Genomic DNA, 18,726 nt, shown 5'->3' with positions numbered 1-18,726 from the left:
GACATACAAGCCATTTGATAAAACAAATAGCACCCATCTTCCTTTGTTAATGAAGACACAAAGAATTTGTCGTCTCAATATCCACAGATTGCTGTGTCTTCTGGAGTCTGAACACCATTTATCTGTCTTTTTTTTCCTTCTCATCAGTCAGAAAAATTATGCATCAATAATTGAGAAACACAGTGAAAAGATTGCAAACAGACTCTTTGTAATGTGTTGCCGGGGCCGGCGTGGTTAGTCATAGACTCCGACAAGTTTGTTAGAATGTGAGCATCCAATTCAATACGAATTGCCAGTGAGTAAAGGGGTCCACGATCTTTTAAATTTTTATCATAAGACTTTCATATTCAATGTGAGATAAAATTTAACCGGATAAGAGACGCATCTTAATTTTGGAAATTTTAGTATATTTATGAAATTAAAGGACATGAGGATATGAATATTACACGCAGACATTGTCTTAATGCTTGAATTCATTGCTAAACCAACAAATTTAATTCCATCCCATCACAATAAATTCCATCGTTGTTGGTTTGTGCCTTCGGTTTCAAGAAATCTAGTCCACACGAAATTTTACCGTCGAAGAAGTCCAAGACTCCAAACCAAAGACCTTGTCAACAACAATTGGCCAGATTTATGCAGTTTTCATGTCGATGTTACGAGCCGTCGAATCGTCCACGAAAATGGTAAAATCGTATAAGTGGAAAGGAAACCTTAAAAACCAGAGAATATCGATGTTTCGAGTTCTCATTAACCTGCACGGTGCAAGTCATACCTCAGAACTTCGACAGTCAGCTAAGGAAGCTAGTGTTTGTTCGAATTTTGGCCTCCGTGGCATACATGATTACTTAAAAAGAAAATTAATGAAAAAAACTTGAAAACTTTCAGTTTTAACGATAAAGACAAAATAAAGGGAAAAGTGAATAGTACTAGAATTGACTTTTTAATGTAAAAATATGATTTTTCGTTAAAATGAACAGTATTAGGAGCTTTTCGTTAAAGTTCCCACAATAAAAAGGGGTTTTGTAAAATGAATGACACTCTAAACATACAAGCATTGTAGCTCTGTGGCTTTGTTTACTTGTAAATTACTACAAAGGAACATGGCAGAAGATAGTTAACGAACATAGATTGTGTAAGCCCTCCTCCTCACGAAGTATGAAGTAGTCGGGCAGCAAAGTGACCACCGGAAAAATACACATCCCTGTGAGGACTTGTAACAGAGAACATTGCCAGCTTAGATCCACGTCAAGGCCTCGACGCCTCGAGGCAGTCCCTTAAGGCGTTCATTGCGCGGAGGTGGAGTTTCCAACCCAGTACTGCTTGACAGCAACCAATACCTTCTCTGGTACAAGGGGACCATCCTCATGGTCCACCATTTTAGTATCCCATCTCATTCCTCCAACTATCTTCTTCACCTTAACTAATACATCGACTTCATCACGGAATATGACGGCACCTTCTGGCCGCAAGATCCGATCCATCTCTAGAAGAATGTCTTCCCAGTTGCATCTGCAATACATTCAATACAGCTTAGCAGTCAGAGAAAAGCAGAAGGAAAGAATAAGCAAAACATTATTGAATTGGTCTTGGCATAAGAAACAATCTGGAATTGAGGAAGTTAGTTCTACGTCTACTATTTCAAGTATGGGATCCCCGTCATTACTTTAACAACTACCCCTCGTTGGATCTACATATACTATCCCTCTTCGAGATGGTTCCGCAACATGACAGTCGGATTCTTATTATGACAAGTTAACAAAATAGTTGGTATTAGATGTACATATACTATTGTAACCAAAACAGTCGCTCTGCGCTCAAACTAAATGGCTTCATGTAGCATCGTTTAGAAGCAAAGTGCTCAGGGAAATCACTGTTGGACCGTAAAATAATGTCCTGATAAGTTTACTGTATTAACCATTCTTAATCGTTCGACATGAATAATAAGGCAGGCCAATCCAATAAGCTTCAAGAACAATATTCGACCGAGAAAAAGCACAAAGGGTAGAGAGCCAAGATTGAATGAAACTAAACAAGTTCAGAATGTCAGGTTGACCTAAATGAGCTTAACATCATCAAGATCAATCCATCCATACTGAAACCAGCAATAGAATCAAGCTTAACACTGTTTTCTATGTACTGAGCCCACGAAATATCTCATTAGGTATTACACCAAATAATTTGAGGATTGAGCTAAGGCTTTCTCCGTTGGAGTGAAAAAAGAACTAACGAAAGCCAAAAAATAATAACTAATAAAGATATACAACTTACTTTCCATTGTACAAACTGAAAACACCATGGGCATGAATGAGGTCATATGTCCTTGGGTAAGTAGAGAAACCTTCACACCTGATATAGAATCACCAGAAAAAAGAATAAAATGGTTGGCAAATGAACAAAATTAATGAAAGGCGAAATCTGCACCAGGACCTCACAATTATTTAACACATCCTAGTAACTTTTTGTTTTAAGGAAGAAATGATTGGTATATATAATTCACTTCTAAAACCGTTTTGGACATAGCCATACACACGCTGTAAAATACGCAGCACAATTCTATTGACATGTTTTGACTTCTCTGCCAGATGACATTTATAGCAGGAAAGGACATTATAATGGTTATCTTGAAAGCACATAGTCTAGTAAGCGTGGTAAATATAGGAATGTCAACAGAATTTGCTAAAAAGGATGCTCTAGAGGAACAATTAGACAAGGGAGAAAAGTTCAGAGTAGGGTACCAATCATGGTAGATTCCAATCAATCCTCGCTCATAAACAACACCCAGTGTATTTTTCTCAGCTATTGTGGGCACCACATTCATGACCCACAATTTTGGAGATTCAATTGCTGCAGCAAAACCACCCAAACCAGCATTCATATCCATAATGTTGCGATACCTTCCTGTGTCTATTAGTTTATTGATTCGTTTATAAGCATTCACGTGCTTCTTCCATTTGTTGTTATCCTCCTCGTAGTCCTCAACAGAAACTCCAGGAACAGACCCACTAGAAATCCTGGGGGGAACAGCATAAAGCCTTTTTGGAAACGGCTTCAACTCCCCACTGGAAACTTTAGGGTATGGAGTTATGCATCCCTCCATTTTCTTATACCTGATAACAACCCAAATGAAAGAAAAAAAAATAAGAAAAAGTATATCTATGTTAACAGCATAAGCTGATACGTGGAGTTTTCTTATTTGTAACCTGACCAGAACTCAGGACCCCTTTGATGCAAAATTTGAAACTAGAAATATTTCTGCAAGGCTTTTCACTACAGATAACTACAGACCCTGTTTGCTAAAAACTTTAAGGTAACAATATTTGTATACCATTCGCGTTCATTTAAAAGTAGTTGCCCCATATTTTTCCATCATCATCCTACACATGCTGGCATTTTTTTAAAAGTTGAAACACACAAATTGGATGCATGCAAAGTTATTAGAGGAGACCAAAAAAGAATCAAAGTCTTCTTATCAATTGATAACTGAACAAAGGCCTCCAAGTATTAAAAAAATGAGAATGGTAAACAAAATTTAAGCACAGGGAAATACCAGACGCTATCTGCTTCATCAGCTTTACAAAAGTTAGCACGGGAATCATCTTGTCTGTCTCCACATGAATCAGAATCTACCCTCTTCTGCCAAATGGCAGTTTCACCCTTCTCAGACTTCTTCTCCCAGCAAAGAAGTTTAGCAGCTTCTTCAATCTGTCTCTGTTCCTCCTGAAGATCCTCCTTGGGACGCTGCCATGCTTGGTAATTATTCTTCCAATTGATTGGAGGACCCGAAAGCACCCAATAACCCCCAGGCCTAAGAACTCGGTCAACTTCCTTGAGATATTTTCCATCTGTACATAACAAATAGAAAAATTAATGCTAGAAATGACTACTGATTATTAGATATCAACAATTCATACCATGTAGTAGTATTCTGAGTTTGGTGTATCTAATGCTTACCATTTATTCCCCATGGAATTAAGCAACGAGAACAATGAGCCATGTCAAAGGCTCTGGATGGATAGGGCAGCTTTATTGTACCCAGAACACCAATAACTGCAGGTACACCCCTCTCAAGAGCAAATTGGACTTGTGCCTCATGGGAATCTCTTGGCGCAAACGACATGGCAAGAACATTTCTACTCAACAAGTATGCACCCCAACTGGCAACCTACGAAAAATATACCATTGTTACATCATATGGATCACACAAATAGAAGAAAATGTCAAATTTTCTCCCAGATAAGAGAAAGGGAAAACATAAAAGAATGGAATCAAGGCTAAAGATACAGTGAACTGGGGGGAACACAACATACCCCACAACCAGTGTCCAGTGCAGTTCTTACTGTCCCATTCTTTATTGGTATCACAGCAGCAAGCTGATCAATATATTTATCAGCCCCTTGAGGAAACTGCGTTCCCCCACCAGGGAATCGAAAAACATTACCCTCATATTGGATCCAGTTCTGAACAGCCTTCTCAACCGTCAAGCTCTTATATGGTGCATTGGCATATGGTACATAGTCACGGCTCTTTGGCCAGGGGAATGGAGTTACATACCCCTTTGGTGCTGGAATAAGGCAATGTAACTTTTCTTCCTCAGGAGGGCAATGCCTCTCTCGATAATTCATATCTTCCCTTGGGAATGTCATTGCACGCTTCTGATCTTGGCACGGGGTGTAATCAGTGTAACGATGATGACACGGTTTGAAAACTTTGGGCTTCAATTCAGATTCATCGATATTTCCAACTTCACCGGCATGGTGGGAATCAAAACTTAGACTCGGAATAATATTGCAGTCAGCCTCATTCTTAGTGATCGCTAAAGCGATACCATCTCCCTTTCCAAAACCACTTCTCTGCCAAGCACCCAAAATATAGAAAAAACAGCACAGACCAGCTACAATAAAAATTTGCACCGAGCTCCTAGTCCGACCATCTGCATTCGCTTTCGGAGCCATTTAGCGCCTGAAATAATTCCCAAACTAATTCATTACCACAGACAACGAAATCTGAAAAGTGCAAATCCACTACAGCAACACCCCAGACACACACATACACACACATACACCCCACCACAAACCTGTCTAATTACGATTTACGTGCATCGTTAAGTCAAAAACCCCAAAACCCACATTAGATTCGCTTAACTTAACATCATCTATACAATTACAAGCAAAATCAGTCCATAGATCCAGATGGGTTCAAATTCTGTGATTAATCAAGAACATAAAGACTACCCTATTAACCAAGCTACTACAGCATTAAGTATAATTAAATGATCCAAATGCATCCATTACTAACTAATTAAGCATCCTTTTAAATCAAGAAAATACTCTTTAATCACTATAAAAGCACAAAACTTGCATACTGGTTAATGCTCTGTTTGTTTAAAAAGAGCTAGTGAGAGAAGCTTGGAGCTTTAAAAGTTAAAACTCCACAGTTTCTTGTTTCCCAAACGAGACCAACAAAGATTAGAGCTTTCACTGTGCTGAGTTCAAATTCAATTTATCAAAGACCAAGGATCAAACTCTAATTAACCCAGAAAACGCTAATTAAGCAGCTGATTAAACACAGATTACTGAAAATTGCACAAGAAAAAAAGGGGGTGCGAATGGTCAGATCACTTACCAATTACATTAAAGAAAAAAGCGAGCAGAGGATCGAGATCTATCCGCCGTATCAGAGAAAAAAGGGAAAATCTTTCTCTCTTTTTTCTGTGTGAATGATGAGGGAGAGAATATGATATTATGATGTAGAGAGAGAGAGAGAGAGAGAGAGAGAGAGAGAGAGAGAGAGAGAGCGTGGTGATGGAGGATTCAGCGCTGAGATAGTAATGGCGGTGGAGACTTGTCGCAAAGCCTCTGAAAAATCTCAAAAAGCTTTAAAATCTGGTGACGGAGGGCGATGAGATCCTTTCCTGAATTGTGGTGGCATTCATATGGGGAACTGGATTTTACATTTTTTTTTTAATTTGGGTAAACTTTTATTAAACCTTTGATTAAGAAATGTTTGGAGCTTGACGGTGCTTGCTCACATTATGTTCAGGGGGACCCACGCGCCAATTAAGGAGCGATTCCAATACCGACGGTGAAGAGACAGTTGGCAAGTTATTGGATTGGGTGGGTCTCCATGGTTTTTGGTCGTTGGATGGTGTGGAAACTATGGTACGTTGATGCGGAATTTTTATATAAAAACAAATTTTAATCGTCAACTTTTCTATAAAATTAAAAAAAAAAACGAAAAATTATTGAACTTTCAAAAAAAAATTCTTTTATGTCACGTAGTATTAAATATTACGAGTATTAGATGATCTGAATTTGTTTGAATAATTTCTTTTATTGTATCCCGTAATTTCAGATTATTTGATACTACGTAGCACCGAATTGAAGTGCCATCCTAACTTTCTGGGTATAAAGTTAAAAATCAAAATGATTATGACAAAGATAGCAAAGACTGTGACTTATTGGCATGACATGTCTCCTAACATAGACCACTCTCATACGGTGTTACATCCTTCAAAGTTCGATTAAATACCACTTACGAGCAGTAATCCTATATAGTTAAAGTCCATTTCAATAATTATAACTTTCATAAATAAAATTCTCCATAATTTATGTATCATATTTAGACATTTAAACTTATTTAGAAGTGTTTTTTAAATGGGTAAAAACCTTTTTGGTGAAAATACTTTTGAACATATTCTTAGTAAAAATGTAACTAAATCCTGAAAAAGTACTTGAAATGTTTCGTGCAAGAAACACATAACTGATGCCTTTTGTAAGAAGCACTTCAAGTGCGTTTAGAACTCAAAATATTTTCTCTTAAAACACTTTCAGTTAGTCTAAAAACACCTCTACACGAGTTCTTGCTTTTATACCGTCTAACTAACTAAAGAGGATAGACCAAAATAAAAGATTTATCACTGCGCATTCCTTAAAGCTGAGATCTCTTTAGTGATCGACCATCTTAACAGATAGACCATCTCAACATTGAGATCAATATCACTTTATTAGTATAAAAAAAATAAAAAAAATGAATTGTTATTAACACTCCAAAAATCTCATTCTACATTCCAAACTTTCTATATTAAGAAAGAAAAATACACTTATGAGGAGTGTAGAATGAGATTTTTGAAGTGATAATAACACTTCTCATAAAATATTGTCATTTATTATTAAGAAACACTATTAAGTGTATCTTATACAATCAAGTCATGAGAGGATTAGAATAATGAAGTTGGAAACAATATTATGAAAGTTTGGTTTAGGATCAATAAAAGATGTTACAATAAGTTGCATTTGGAAAAAGAAAAGAGTAAATTTTACGATTCTTCAACTTTAACTCAATTGAAGCAATAATTCCTTAACGAAAAATTCCTTACCATTGGTCCCTCAACGAAAAATCCATTAGCATTGATCATTCAACTCATCAAAAATTGCAACTATGGTCTTTTTCGTCAACTTCATTAGAAATTTTGTTAAAATGAGTTACGTGTCATGCACGTGAGGCTAAATCAAGAGGAAAATATGGAAAATCAAATAAGAAAATTTGTATAAATGGTCCCCTCAACTTTAATCAAACTGGAGAAATGGTTCCTTTTAATCTAATTGGAGCATTGGTCCCTCAACTCTAATCAAACTGTAGCAATGATCTTTTCAACATACCTCATTTTGATAGCATTCTGACCTAGCTAACAACAAGGACCATAGCTACATGTTTTGATGAGTTGATCGACCAATAGTAATGAATTTTTAGCTAAGAGATTATTACTTCAATTTGATTAAAGTTAAAGAATCATTGCTACAATTTACTCTGAAGAAAATAATGCCAAAGCAAGCAAGAGAAAATATGTCTTCTAAATAAGATCACCGACGTGATGTTTGCATGTCGGCTTTATCCTAAAGCCCACGATGGAGGAGTCCATCAATAGTGCAGCCAAACGGCCCAACCAATTTGCTCACACTTCATAGTTCATATAGGGAGCTCCTTGTAAATTTAGAAATATCACAGGGTAACAAGTAATATTACGGAAACCTCAGGCCAGCCTTATCCCTCTGGGCTCTGCGCAACGGTCGTAAGTCTCGCTGCTCAGCAATTCTGCATGCTCAAAAGTTCGAATACAATATCAAAACCAGCAATGGTGTACACGCTGTTCACATCTGTAGCTCAATCTTCTTTCTCCAGCTTCTCAGACTCAACCAATCTAACTTCTTCCAGAACCCAAATTCCCTCCCTTTTTCTCGACGGCCGCAGAAGCTTCACAGCCACCTTCTCGCCGCGCCGACTAACCCAGCTTTCAAGGCTCAGAAAAGTCAGAAATCCGCCGTGCATTTGCTTTTTCAGCGGCGGAGGAAAGCCCAAAGGCGATTTCCAAGAAAAGGTACTCGCTTTCAGCTTTAACCGAAAGAACCCGGCTTAAAAAACAGTGTGTTTAACTTTTAAAGTAATCATATTTTGGTGAAATTATCAGGAAAATGAGTCGAAGTGGCGGATTTTGAAGCGGTGGGATGTGCCCTGGGAATGGCAAACGGCGTCGTTAACATCGCTTGCTTGTGGACTGAGGTGGGTTTAGTGTTTAATTTACTTATTAATGTTAAGATAATTGTGCTTAATTCAATACTGGATTATATATAATAAGAAAGATTAATTTTTGTCCCAGGCAGTTTTGTTTTGACAGGACTGGTAGAGGCAGCAGCTATACCGTATTTAGGAATTCGAATTCCGGAATTGAGTTTGGATGAAAAGGCAGAGATACTGTTTCTTGATCAAGGGTAATGCGTAATCACATTGTAATTCTACTTGTAGGAGCTGTTTTGCGGTTTTTTTTTTTAACCGTGCTTAGCGAATTTCGACATGGTCTAATTGGTTTGGTTTTTGTTTCGCTAGTTTTACAACTGCAGCTGTACTTGCTGTTCTATATGCTGTTGCCAGCACTTACCAACCACTGCCTGAAGATGTTTATCGCTACGGTACTGATTTTTCCAACTTATTTCTTTACCCTAGAACGAAAACACAAACACAAACACACTCGTAAAGTTTCTTTTCGTTGGATGATGTAAAGTTCCTTTTTGTTGGTAATTGTCTCAAGGAGATAACTCTTGTTGTAGCTCATATCTCGAATGTGTGATTTGTTGAATTGCAGTGAATGGTAATCTGTATTTCTTCCATTAACATATAATTGTGAAATTTAGATTTATAAGCTCATCATTGCCAGATTCTAGCCTATATCTTGATGGTGGCCAATTGAGTTAATTAGCTGTTGCTTTTCAGATTTAAGGGAACCTTTCAATCTACAGAAGGGATGGCTATTGTGGGCAGGGATTGGTATTGTTGGTGCCATAGCTGCTATTGCAGTGACAGGGGCTGCATTGTCCTTGTTGAGGGGGGAGAGCCCAGAACGAGAGGTTTGAATTGTTCAAATTTATCTTATTATCTCTTTATCTCATTATAGGATGCAATGGACACCGGGATTAAGTTAATACGGAGATTGTCTATCAATCTCACCGTGTAAGGGATTGTGTTTTTTTATTATATTTTTTGTTCATTTTAACATGATTTCAGAAGGACGCTCTAGTTAGCTTGCTTCCACTGATTGGATCATCCGGTATTAGGTACTAAATAAGGTCTTTTCTTTTTCACTACTGGAACTTGAGGATTAAGCAAGTTGATTAAGCTGTTGTTGATGTCGGTTGCAGCACTGCTTGCTTGCTAGGCATCACTGGAGTTTTGGCGCCAATTCTTGAAGAAACTGTGTTTCGCGGGTTTTTTATGGTATCCATGACCAAGTGGTATGTTTCCCTTTTTTTCTCTGTTTAATGGAGTTGCATAATATGCCTAAAATTATTTATTATTCCTATCTAAGTTTCTCTAAACGTGCACGGTTCTTCCCCTAAGCTTGCCTACAATTGTTTAACTAGGAAGCTGCGATCCAGACAATGTTATTTGGTTCACTCCTAAAACTGCTTTTCTGAATTAATCAACCAGAATTGGATATTTCTACTAACAAGAGTCAAGCCGGAATAAGTGTAGAGGCTAAGAAATATATGGTAGAAGAAACTGCTTTTGAGGCACTTATGTAGGAGAATGGTAGAATCATACAAATTTTTTACATAAGGTGTCGGGGAGTTGGCTGAGCATTGTTTTAAAATGTTTTGGTTTCCCTTGTTTTAGTATAGTTGCTGTTCGTTCCTGAGTATCTTGTTACCGTTGCAAATTTGTTTTGCAGGGTACCTACACCAGTGGCTATTGTAATAAGTGCAGCTGTATTTGCACTTGCACATCTCACTCCGGGGGAGTTTCCCCAGCTTTTTGTGCTAGGTAACACGTCTACCAAAGAAATCAAATCAAAATCGTGCATCACCTCCAACGCACATTAATTGTGCTTTAGGTTTCGCCGAACACATTTTATCTCATCTACTTATGGTCTGTATAGGCACTGCTCTGGGATTGTCATATGCTCAAACTCGCAACCTTGTAACCCCCATCACAATACATGCTCTCTGGAACTCAGGAGTGATCTTGCTTCTGACCTTCCTTCAGGTAAACATGATTTCTGAGTATCTAAGTTATGATTATAATTGAGTACTCTGAATCCCAAAGCTGAAGAGCAAGCATCGAGTACTCTCTCATTGCTAAAACCAATCTTTCTTCTTGTTTATGCGACAGCTACAAGGGTACGATATCAAGGAACTGTTGCAGACAACCTGATAGGATAGTAGTTGAGTATCTTTTACGTTGATGGTAATCGACACAGAGCATTGCTGCAACGGGTGCATAAAATTACAAGACGGCCTGCAAGGCGTGCTTAAAAGTAGCCAAAAATCAGGATCTCTAATCTTTTGGTGGTTGTTTCATATCAATAGGCATAAGTTAATATGTATTAGAGGCATTAAACCTACTTTCGACACTAACAGTGGAGACACAGAACGTGCAAACAATGTATTGTGGCATCGCTTTCCCGTACCGTATAGTTACTTTTGTTTGAGAGTGGGGATCCTAGGGATCTTCAAATCATATTCGTTCATCATATATCGTGCGGTCAGAAATCATTGTAATTTTTTTAATTTAAAATTGAATATAAACAGTACCTGATGAAAACTGATCGCACGATGTACGAACGGATGTGATTGAAGGATTTCCGAGATCCTCACAAAGAGGATCCGGCGAGGATCCTCTCTCTTTGTTTGACTAAGTTCTCTTTTTTGGTTTGGTTGTTGAATAAGTTCCAAGGAAGAAGTACAAACAAGAGAGAACATAAAGAAAATATTATGATATAAGCAGTATTGTTTTATTCCAAGATGTTATTGGCCCGTGTTTCTTACTTGTTAGGTGGCATAACATTACTCGATAGAAAAAGGTTGTGCAAAGAGTCACGGGCACATTAGCTAGAGTAGATGTGTTCATCCTATATATTCGAATTTGAATCTCTTTCCTCTCCGTTTATATTAGTTTAAGTAGAGTATCATATCAATTCCAAACGGAATGTAAGATGCTTCGTCATGAATTATGGTTTAACTACTTATTTCCTCTTAACGAAGTAAGAGGGTCGATTCACCTTCACCAGTTTACAAAGTGACACGAGTTAACGGAATTTAGGCAAAGATTAGAATTTAAGTATTGTAATTATGAGATACACAAATTTTTGTACAAATGATATTAAACGAGGAGGATTCAAACACAAAATATCGAGAGCAAGGATTAAACTCTTTAGCCATTTCAGCTATAAGTTTCATTGTGAGTCATTTTTTGGGAATATTAGGCAGCAAATTGTCGCAAGTGAGTGCGGGTGGCCGGTGGCCCTTTGCAAATTTACATGGTTGAGTTAATGAATGAGTGAAATCGAAGGGTTAATAATGTTTCACGTAGAAAGAGGTCAATTATGTATAGATGCTTGAGCTTGAAGAGTTTGACCCTTTTTAAAAACCTTTGGTTGCACGCTTGGGGAAGTAAATTCTATGCCAATCAACAGACAAAAAGGGTTCCAACCGAGGGTAAGAAATTTGGGGAGTTTCACTGACTTTCGAGTCCTCAAGTTTGGCATTTGACTCAGTGAAAACCCTATTTTTTCACCATTAAATACTTAATTACTACAGTACTTGCTAGCTAGTTGCCAGTTGTTGAGAGATTTTTTTCAATGTATCAGGAACACGGTTTAATATACCAAGTGTAAACACAACACACTTAATATATTCGGCCGTACTCCTAGCACACTGAAAAGTTCTTCAGTTGCTATCCAACCAGCACAGCACAGTAGACCTTGTTTGTAAGCAAACTCAAGTGCTGTATGACAATTTGGACTTTGAAACCAATCAATTAGTTTAATCAACAAAATGGAGAGAGGATTTCAAACTGTAATTTAACTTTTCATTGTTGTTGAAAGTTGAAACCTTTTTGGTTTTACAAAAGGCAAGGAATTGAGGAATCCCATACTTGGTTTTTCCAAAGTCTACAAAATCAGAGAAACTTTAACTCATCTTAAAAGACTTGGATGTACCTAAAAACCCCATAGCCCTCTTTCCCCACCGATTTATGACACAACAAGCAATCATAAGGTACGATTTATATGAAATACTTTGCAAGTTAATAATATTTTTGCTCAATACTCTCAAGTGATGGTGATACTCACTGTCATATTTATCACCGTTAGATGAGTTTAAATTTTAAGATTAGATAAGTTTAAATTTTGAGATATGTATTTTGGTTTAGTGACACTTAGTTTCGACTTTGTTGATGAAGTTCTTGGGTTTGCATCAGCATCAGTTGCTAAATTAAATATAAAAAAAAAAGACATTGTGAAAATGATAAAACACACAAATATAATAAACAAGTTGGCGGGTTACACTAATAACATGACTTGAATGTGACACATATATATTTTTTTTCAGTCTTTCATCATATACAGTAATAAAAAATAACAAAAAAATGTTTAGCCAGTCGTCCAGTATTTTGTTAGCTTTGTGTTACATTTAAAGTCCATAAAATCTTGGGTTCAATTGGCATCATAAATCATCGAAAATAACAAACGTTTAACCCTAAAACCAAGTATTTTTCATCATGTATAAATTATAATCATGCTACATAGTGACAAAAACCTCCACAAGCATTACTGCACCGAAATTTGGAAAATAAAAAATAGAGAGTAACACGGGCGCACAGTTGTATATATTAACCATCAACAAAATCATTGAGGATTAGCTTTTCCTACTGCCTGTAAAAATTATATAATTAACTTGAAATTTCCAGATAAGATGAGTGAATACTAATTAATTAACTTAATTAAGCCTCTGACTCTGAGTTTCTAAAAGATAGGTGGATTCCCTGAAAGGTCAAACACATAATTTCAGCATATCTACATGTAAAACGTAACTTGTATTCTATTCAGGGTGGGCAGGTGGTCCATATTAGCTAGATTTGGAGGGTAATAGCCAGCTGATTAACCTGCAGATGAGTGAGGTAATGACAAATTCTTAAACCTCTTCAACCTGACAAAGTCAGTGGAATAGAAGCTCTGGGAATGGAATAGAAACGGGATTTCGGATTTTGAGAAACTAATATCACGTATAATAATCGGATCTAATAAGTCCTCTCATAGGAATCCAAATGGTAAAATATTGATATTGTTTGAGCTTTGTCTTGGAAGTTGGCCCCCGTCCACGTTTCCAAACACCAATTCAAACATCTCAAATTTAAATACTGGTACTTGCTTGGAAGTATGCTTTGTCCTGATTTGTAGTGGATACACCAAAACTTAGTTAATGACTATAAACAATATTTGTAGATGAATTAGTGAAGAAACACTAGCACTTGCTTAGAAGTTTGCTCTCGCAAGTTCGAATCATTCTTCTAATAGTTTAGATCTTCTAATAGTTTAGATGATGATCAGGGTTAATCAAGTTCTTTAAAACAATGTGCTCTACGTCTGCACTCAAGTACGAATTCTCATTCACATAATTTAGAAGAATTAATGAAGAAATTTTTTGCATTACAAAATGTATATAGTTGAGAAATAATTAATAAAAAATGGATTCATAATCCCTAAGCTGGTGGTGATAGATGGTGGGTTTCCTTGAGATTCCACTACTTGGAGTAATACAAAACCCCAAATTGGGTTCATTAAGGTCCAATTGAGAAATCTCTTCTTGTGGAAATCTATTTTCTTGACTTCAGCTTTAATTTTTTCTTGGTAGCTGTAATCTTAACTTGATTTTTTATTTCAATATTTAAGAGCTCCCTTATAATTTAATTTCAATCTGTACTATTGTGACTCTGTGTAGTAGCCAACGTGATCCTCGCAAAACACACACACTCATATATATTAAGTCACCAGAAAAGGCGGCTGATCCTTCGGAGGCTGACCCCTTCTCAGGAAGCATATATTTTCCCTACAAATTAAGTCCAAATCCTCACCACCATCTTAAACTTGTTGCTTTCACTCCACCTCTTCACTTCTTCTTCGTTCTCGTTCTGTGTGCTTATGTTTTCTAACTCCAGCTAGCTAGGGTTTGCTCCTTACTGCAGTTTCAGGTGTTAAAAGAGAGTACTGTGATTAATATTAACATTAATTTCTTCAGTTTCTCACTGTTGGGTAGTGATTAAGGTTTTCACTTATCTTGTTCCTTTAAAGAGTTACGGAGAACCAGGATATACATCTACCAGTACTTTAGGGTTTTTTAGAAAAAATGGATGAGAGAAGTGATAATATCGGGGGAGAAAAAACGGATGAAGTGATGCTTCCAGGGTTTCGTTTTCATCCAACTGATGAGGAGCTGGTAGGGTTTTATCTCAAGAGGAAGATTCAGCAGAGGCCTCTCTCTATCGAGCTCATCAAGCAACTTGACATCTATAAATTTGACCCCTGGGATCTTCCAAGTAATTTTTCAAAACTTAATCTTACATATTCATGCATGACTAAAAAACTTCCATTTCTGAGTAATATATCGATCTCTGAGTTTCTTTTATTCAAATATATATAGTAGCTTTTTCTCTCTTATGTGTTCTTTGATATATGCCGACTAAGTATGTTTTTAATTACTACTATTACATTGAAGTTTTGAGCCTAAGATCTCTATATTATATGTGTGTGTGTGTGTGTGTGTGTGTGTGTGTATTCTGTGTTTGAAGGTTAGGGTTTCACTTCATAAATTGTTCAGAATATACAAGGGCTTTAGTTGCATATATTTTGAACAGCTTAGCTATAAGTCTTTAATTAATTTTTTGGATGATTTGTGTAGAGTTGGCAGCTTCTGGGGAGAAGGAATGGTATTTCTACTGTCCAAGGGATAGAAAATATAGGAACAGCACAAGGCCAAACCGGGTTACCGGAGCCGGTTTCTGGAAAGCTACGGGAACCGACCGGCCCATCTACTCATCCGAAGGTGCGTGTAGTTCCTCCAAGTGCATTGGGTTGAAGAAGTCACTTGTTTTCTACAAAGGTAGAGCTGCCAAAGGGGTGAAAACTGACTGGATGATGCATGAGTTTCGCTTACCTTCTCTCACAGATTCACTCCCACCAAAGAGATCATCTTCGTTCATGGACAAAACCATTCCTGCAAATGTATGTTAAGAAAAACTATTTTCCTACATGTGCATATAATGCATGATTTTTAGTAAATATCTAATTGTTATGTTGTTAGACTGTCAATTTGTCACATGTTAGGCTAGTTGACAAAAACAATGCTTACACACACACACACACGTATTACAGCTATACTAATTAAAATGTACAATTGTTGCAGGATTCATGGGCAATATGCAGGATATTCAAGAAAACAAATTCAAGTAATGCTCACCAAAGAGCCCTTTCTCATCACTCTTGGGTGTCTGCCTTGCCTGAAACAAACACATTTGGTGATCATATGCTAGGCTCCAAAGGTGCACACAATGCTACTCATCATCATCATGAGTTTAGTTCAGAGAGCATGTCAATACTGACATCGAAAACCAACTTCCCCAACAACAATGACATACAAATGTCATCCACAACAAGCAATATATTCCCTCTAGATATTTATTCCAACTCCTACAAACCCATAAACCCCTTGATGATGGGTTGCAATGTCAAACTACCCTATCAGCACCTTCCCATTTCCTCCAATTTTTCCAATGGATCGTCAGACTACTTTTCTAACCCTAGCTTCACATTTTCAACAGCTCAAGAAACTTCATCCGGACCAGCGGCAAAATGCACGGTGGATCTGTCCTCCTTGTTGTTAAACATGTCATCCTCGATGCTCGGAGATTACAATTGCAGCAACAACGTCAAGGGCGCCTCTGCAGAAAGTACTAATTTTGACTTTAGTACTACTAATCGAGGCTTTTCATCGATGGCATTGCCACATCATCATGAGGTCATGCAAGGAAATAACAATAACCTTGGCAATGGCCATGACAGTATAACTGGGTTGATTAAGAACATTCAAAATGTGAACTCGAACGTGACAGAAGAAAGAGACGATCAACAGTGGGAGACTAGTGGGAGATCAAATATTGGGTTTCCATTGATGAGTAGTTTGCCTTTGCCTATGAATGTAGGAGGAGGGGATGCATGGAAGTCGAGTTTGACGTGGGAGTCTTCTCCATGTCCGAGTGAAATGTCCACAACCAGATGCTACACTTAAACTTGTCACATAATTAGAAACATTGCTTCATCACTAATGTTTCTTAGCTTTTTAGTTTTTGCTAGCTATAGGCTATAGCTCATCGGTTAATTAAGTTCGTGTTTGTAGAATTCTTTTCGCTAATTAAACTCCAAATCGTATGATTAAGGAAATCGAATGCTGATTAGGTTTGAAATGTTTGAGGTCCTCTATCAAATTGCAGATCGTCAATAACTCAATATTAATGCTCACTCACAAACACATGTATGACAAGGGCACGCACGCATTCACAAACTTTGTGACAAGAAATATCAAATTAACTAAGTCAAGTCCTCGGATTCGGGAGACCTAAAATACATTAATCAACATGTTTTATTTTTGTGTTCAAAACAAAAATGTGGATGCATGTTGGATAAATGCTTTATATTATACTAAGCATTGGATCGAATCCTTCATGCTTCAAGCATGATATATAGGGTTTGCAATGATCACAAGCAGGTGAGACCGTGAGAATATCACTTGCTTAGAGTAAATATATTAATGGCAAAGCTTCGGTTTTGCCACTTAGTACTACGTTGTAGTGATTTTTTTTTTTTACTTGTAAATAAGAGATCTTAAGTTTGAATTACGCGACTGGCGAGTTTGATTCTAATTTATTCTTCACCCACGAAGAAAAAAACCATTTGTTTTTACTGCTCTTTCATCATTACCTTTTCTTTTTTTTCTTTTTTTTTGGCAAACAAAACTAGATTAACCAGGCACAAGAGGCCCCAAAAGAACAACGAAAGCCAAAACACCGGCAATCAACCAAGAACAAACAGGAAGTACAGGGGTTAGAAGACCCGACACTCAAAGCAAGGCTCAAAGTGTCCCCCCTTGCACCTCCCACACAAAATTAAGGCGGACAAGGTAAACCATCCTTATTTAAAACATGCACAAGTGAAGATGGGGGCCGATCAACCCAAGACACATCACACATGTCCACACATCTGCGCAACGCCATATGGTCGGCCGCCAAATTGGCTAATCTTGAGATCCAAGACTAGCGACAGACATGAAAGGCTTCCCCAAGCTTCACACACTTTGCTAAACTAGGCAAAGCCTCCCACTTGCCCTCAGAGATTGAGCCCTTCAAACAGGATATAGTTGCATGAGAATCCGATTCAACTACCACATGAGTAAGACCCAAAGAGATACCTAGCTCACACCCACCCTGCACCGCCAACGCTTCCGCAGTAGCCACGCAAGTCGCACGAAGCTTTGTTCTACGAGCTGCAAGAAAATTCCCCAAAAAATCCCGCGCCACTGCCCCTACATATCCAGTGCCCGTAGCAACATCCCAACTTGCATCAACATTTAGTTTAACAAAGGGAAGATTTGGCGGCAACCACCTAACCTGACCCTCTAGATGAGAGAGTTGTTGCCCCCGTCGACTGGAGGAAACCTGCGTAGCATCCAGAAAAGCCACCACACTGGTGGAAATAGCCGAAATTATCCATAGGAATCGTTAGACTGGAGAAAGCAATATGTGAAGCTGAGATAGGCCCATTAAGATACCAGTCTAAGCTCAATACTTTCAACCCAAGATATCTAAACCCAACTTCTTTTTTGTTCATTCGTTTTTATGATAATCCAAGAGAATTTTACCAAGCTTTTTTTCGGAAAATTCTTCCTCCTGCTACTTAGCATTAGATGTTACAATCACCGGATGACCTAGATTGGTTTGGATTAATACTTTAATTGTAGTCCTGTGAATGCATATCATTCAATACTCGTAGCATGAAGGTGGAACCCACTTTTTTCATCCAATTGTATCATATATAACATAAAAAAGACCAAAATTTTCTCAAACCCCTCCAAGTTGCAAACTTGCAAGAGAGAGAGGGAACAAGACTCAGCTGCTGCTATCCTACAATCATGTCCACAGAAAGGTTCCTGATCTTATTCATCAACGCAACCCGATCACCGAGTCACTCGACATCCTTTTGAGTAGAGTGATGAGATCAGGAGCAAAATGAAAACTTCCAACATGCTGCTCTCTCTGTTGCTCTTTCTTTTTTTCTGCATGATCACGATCTCTCGTACTCATTCCTAATCACTTCAATTAGTCGGGCTTGTGCAGGACGTCCCATCT

The 18,726-nt window shown here is 37.7% G+C and overlaps 3 protein-coding genes across 3 annotated transcripts; 2 read left to right on the top strand and 1 right to left on the bottom strand.

Annotated features, from left to right (window-relative positions):
• Positions 1-940: 940 nt before the first annotated feature.
• LOC137731491 (putative methyltransferase PMT2) lies at positions 941-6,040 on the bottom strand. The gene is made up of 7 exons (XM_068470611.2): positions 5,626-6,040; positions 4,311-4,962; positions 3,955-4,165; positions 3,551-3,845; positions 2,739-3,110; positions 2,272-2,349; positions 941-1,512 (listed from the first exon to the last, which is right to left on the bottom strand). Exons 2-7 carry the CDS (start codon positions 4,953-4,955, stop codon positions 1,287-1,289), a joined length of 1,827 nt encoding a protein of 608 aa, XP_068326712.2. The 5' UTR covers positions 4,956-4,962; positions 5,626-6,040; the 3' UTR covers positions 941-1,286.
• A 1,952-nt stretch (positions 6,041-7,992) lies between these two features.
• LOC137732288 (uncharacterized) lies at positions 7,993-10,959 on the top strand. Its single transcript, XM_068471594.2, has 10 exons — positions 7,993-8,377; positions 8,468-8,559; positions 8,661-8,768; positions 8,884-8,966; positions 9,268-9,401; positions 9,559-9,608; positions 9,693-9,785; positions 10,223-10,314; positions 10,430-10,536; positions 10,663-10,959. The coding sequence occupies exons 1-10, from the start codon at positions 8,099-8,101 to the stop codon at positions 10,702-10,704; spliced, it is 1,080 nt and encodes a 359-aa protein (XP_068327695.2). The 5' UTR covers positions 7,993-8,098; the 3' UTR covers positions 10,705-10,959.
• Positions 10,960-14,444: 3,485 nt separating this feature from the next.
• On the top strand, positions 14,445-16,614 carry LOC137730776 (uncharacterized). The gene is made up of 3 exons (XM_068469736.2): positions 14,445-14,865; positions 15,228-15,550; positions 15,732-16,614. Exons 1-3 carry the CDS (start codon positions 14,676-14,678, stop codon positions 16,611-16,613), a joined length of 1,395 nt encoding a protein of 464 aa, XP_068325837.1. The 5' UTR covers positions 14,445-14,675; the 3' UTR covers position 16,614.
• Positions 16,615-18,726: the final 2,112 nt, after the last annotated feature.

This window comes from Pyrus communis, chromosome 16, assembly GCF_041283825.1.
Source record: "Pyrus communis isolate YQ-2024b chromosome 16, ASM4128382v1, whole genome shotgun sequence".
Lineage (NCBI taxonomy): Eukaryota > Viridiplantae > Streptophyta > Magnoliopsida > Rosales > Rosaceae > Pyrus > Pyrus communis.
Note: the sequence above shows the minus strand (reverse complement) of the source record. Positions and strands in the feature narration are given on the sequence as shown.

Bases quoted from the DNA above. Each gene is read 5' to 3' on its own strand.
- LOC137731491 (XM_068470611.2), bottom strand. From the start codon at position 4,955: ATGGCTCCGAAAGCGAATGCAGATGGTCGGACTAGGAGCTCGGTGCAA. The intron at 3,111-3,550 runs GTATTTCCCTGT...GGTTGTTATCAG, and splicing joins GATGAAGCAGATAGCGTCTG to GTATAAGAAAATGGAGGGAT. The intron at 1,513-2,271 runs GTAAGTTGTATA...AATGTATTGCAG, and splicing joins TTCAGTTTGTACAATGGAAA to ATGCAACTGGGAAGACATTC.
- LOC137732288 (XM_068471594.2), top strand. From the start codon at position 8,099: ATGCTCAAAAGTTCGAATACAATATCAAAACCAGCAATGGTGTACACG. The intron at 8,560-8,660 runs GTGGGTTTAGTG...TGTCCCAGGCAG, and splicing joins TCGCTTGCTTGTGGACTGAG to TTTTGTTTTGACAGGACTGG. The intron at 9,786-10,222 runs GTATGTTTCCCT...TTTGTTTTGCAG, and splicing joins ATGGTATCCATGACCAAGTG to GGTACCTACACCAGTGGCTA.
- LOC137730776 (XM_068469736.2), top strand. From the start codon at position 14,676: ATGGATGAGAGAAGTGATAATATCGGGGGAGAAAAAACGGATGAAGTG. The intron at 14,866-15,227 runs GTAATTTTTCAA...TGATTTGTGTAG, and splicing joins TGACCCCTGGGATCTTCCAA to AGTTGGCAGCTTCTGGGGAG. The intron at 15,551-15,731 runs GTATGTTAAGAA...CAATTGTTGCAG, and splicing joins ACAAAACCATTCCTGCAAAT to GATTCATGGGCAATATGCAG.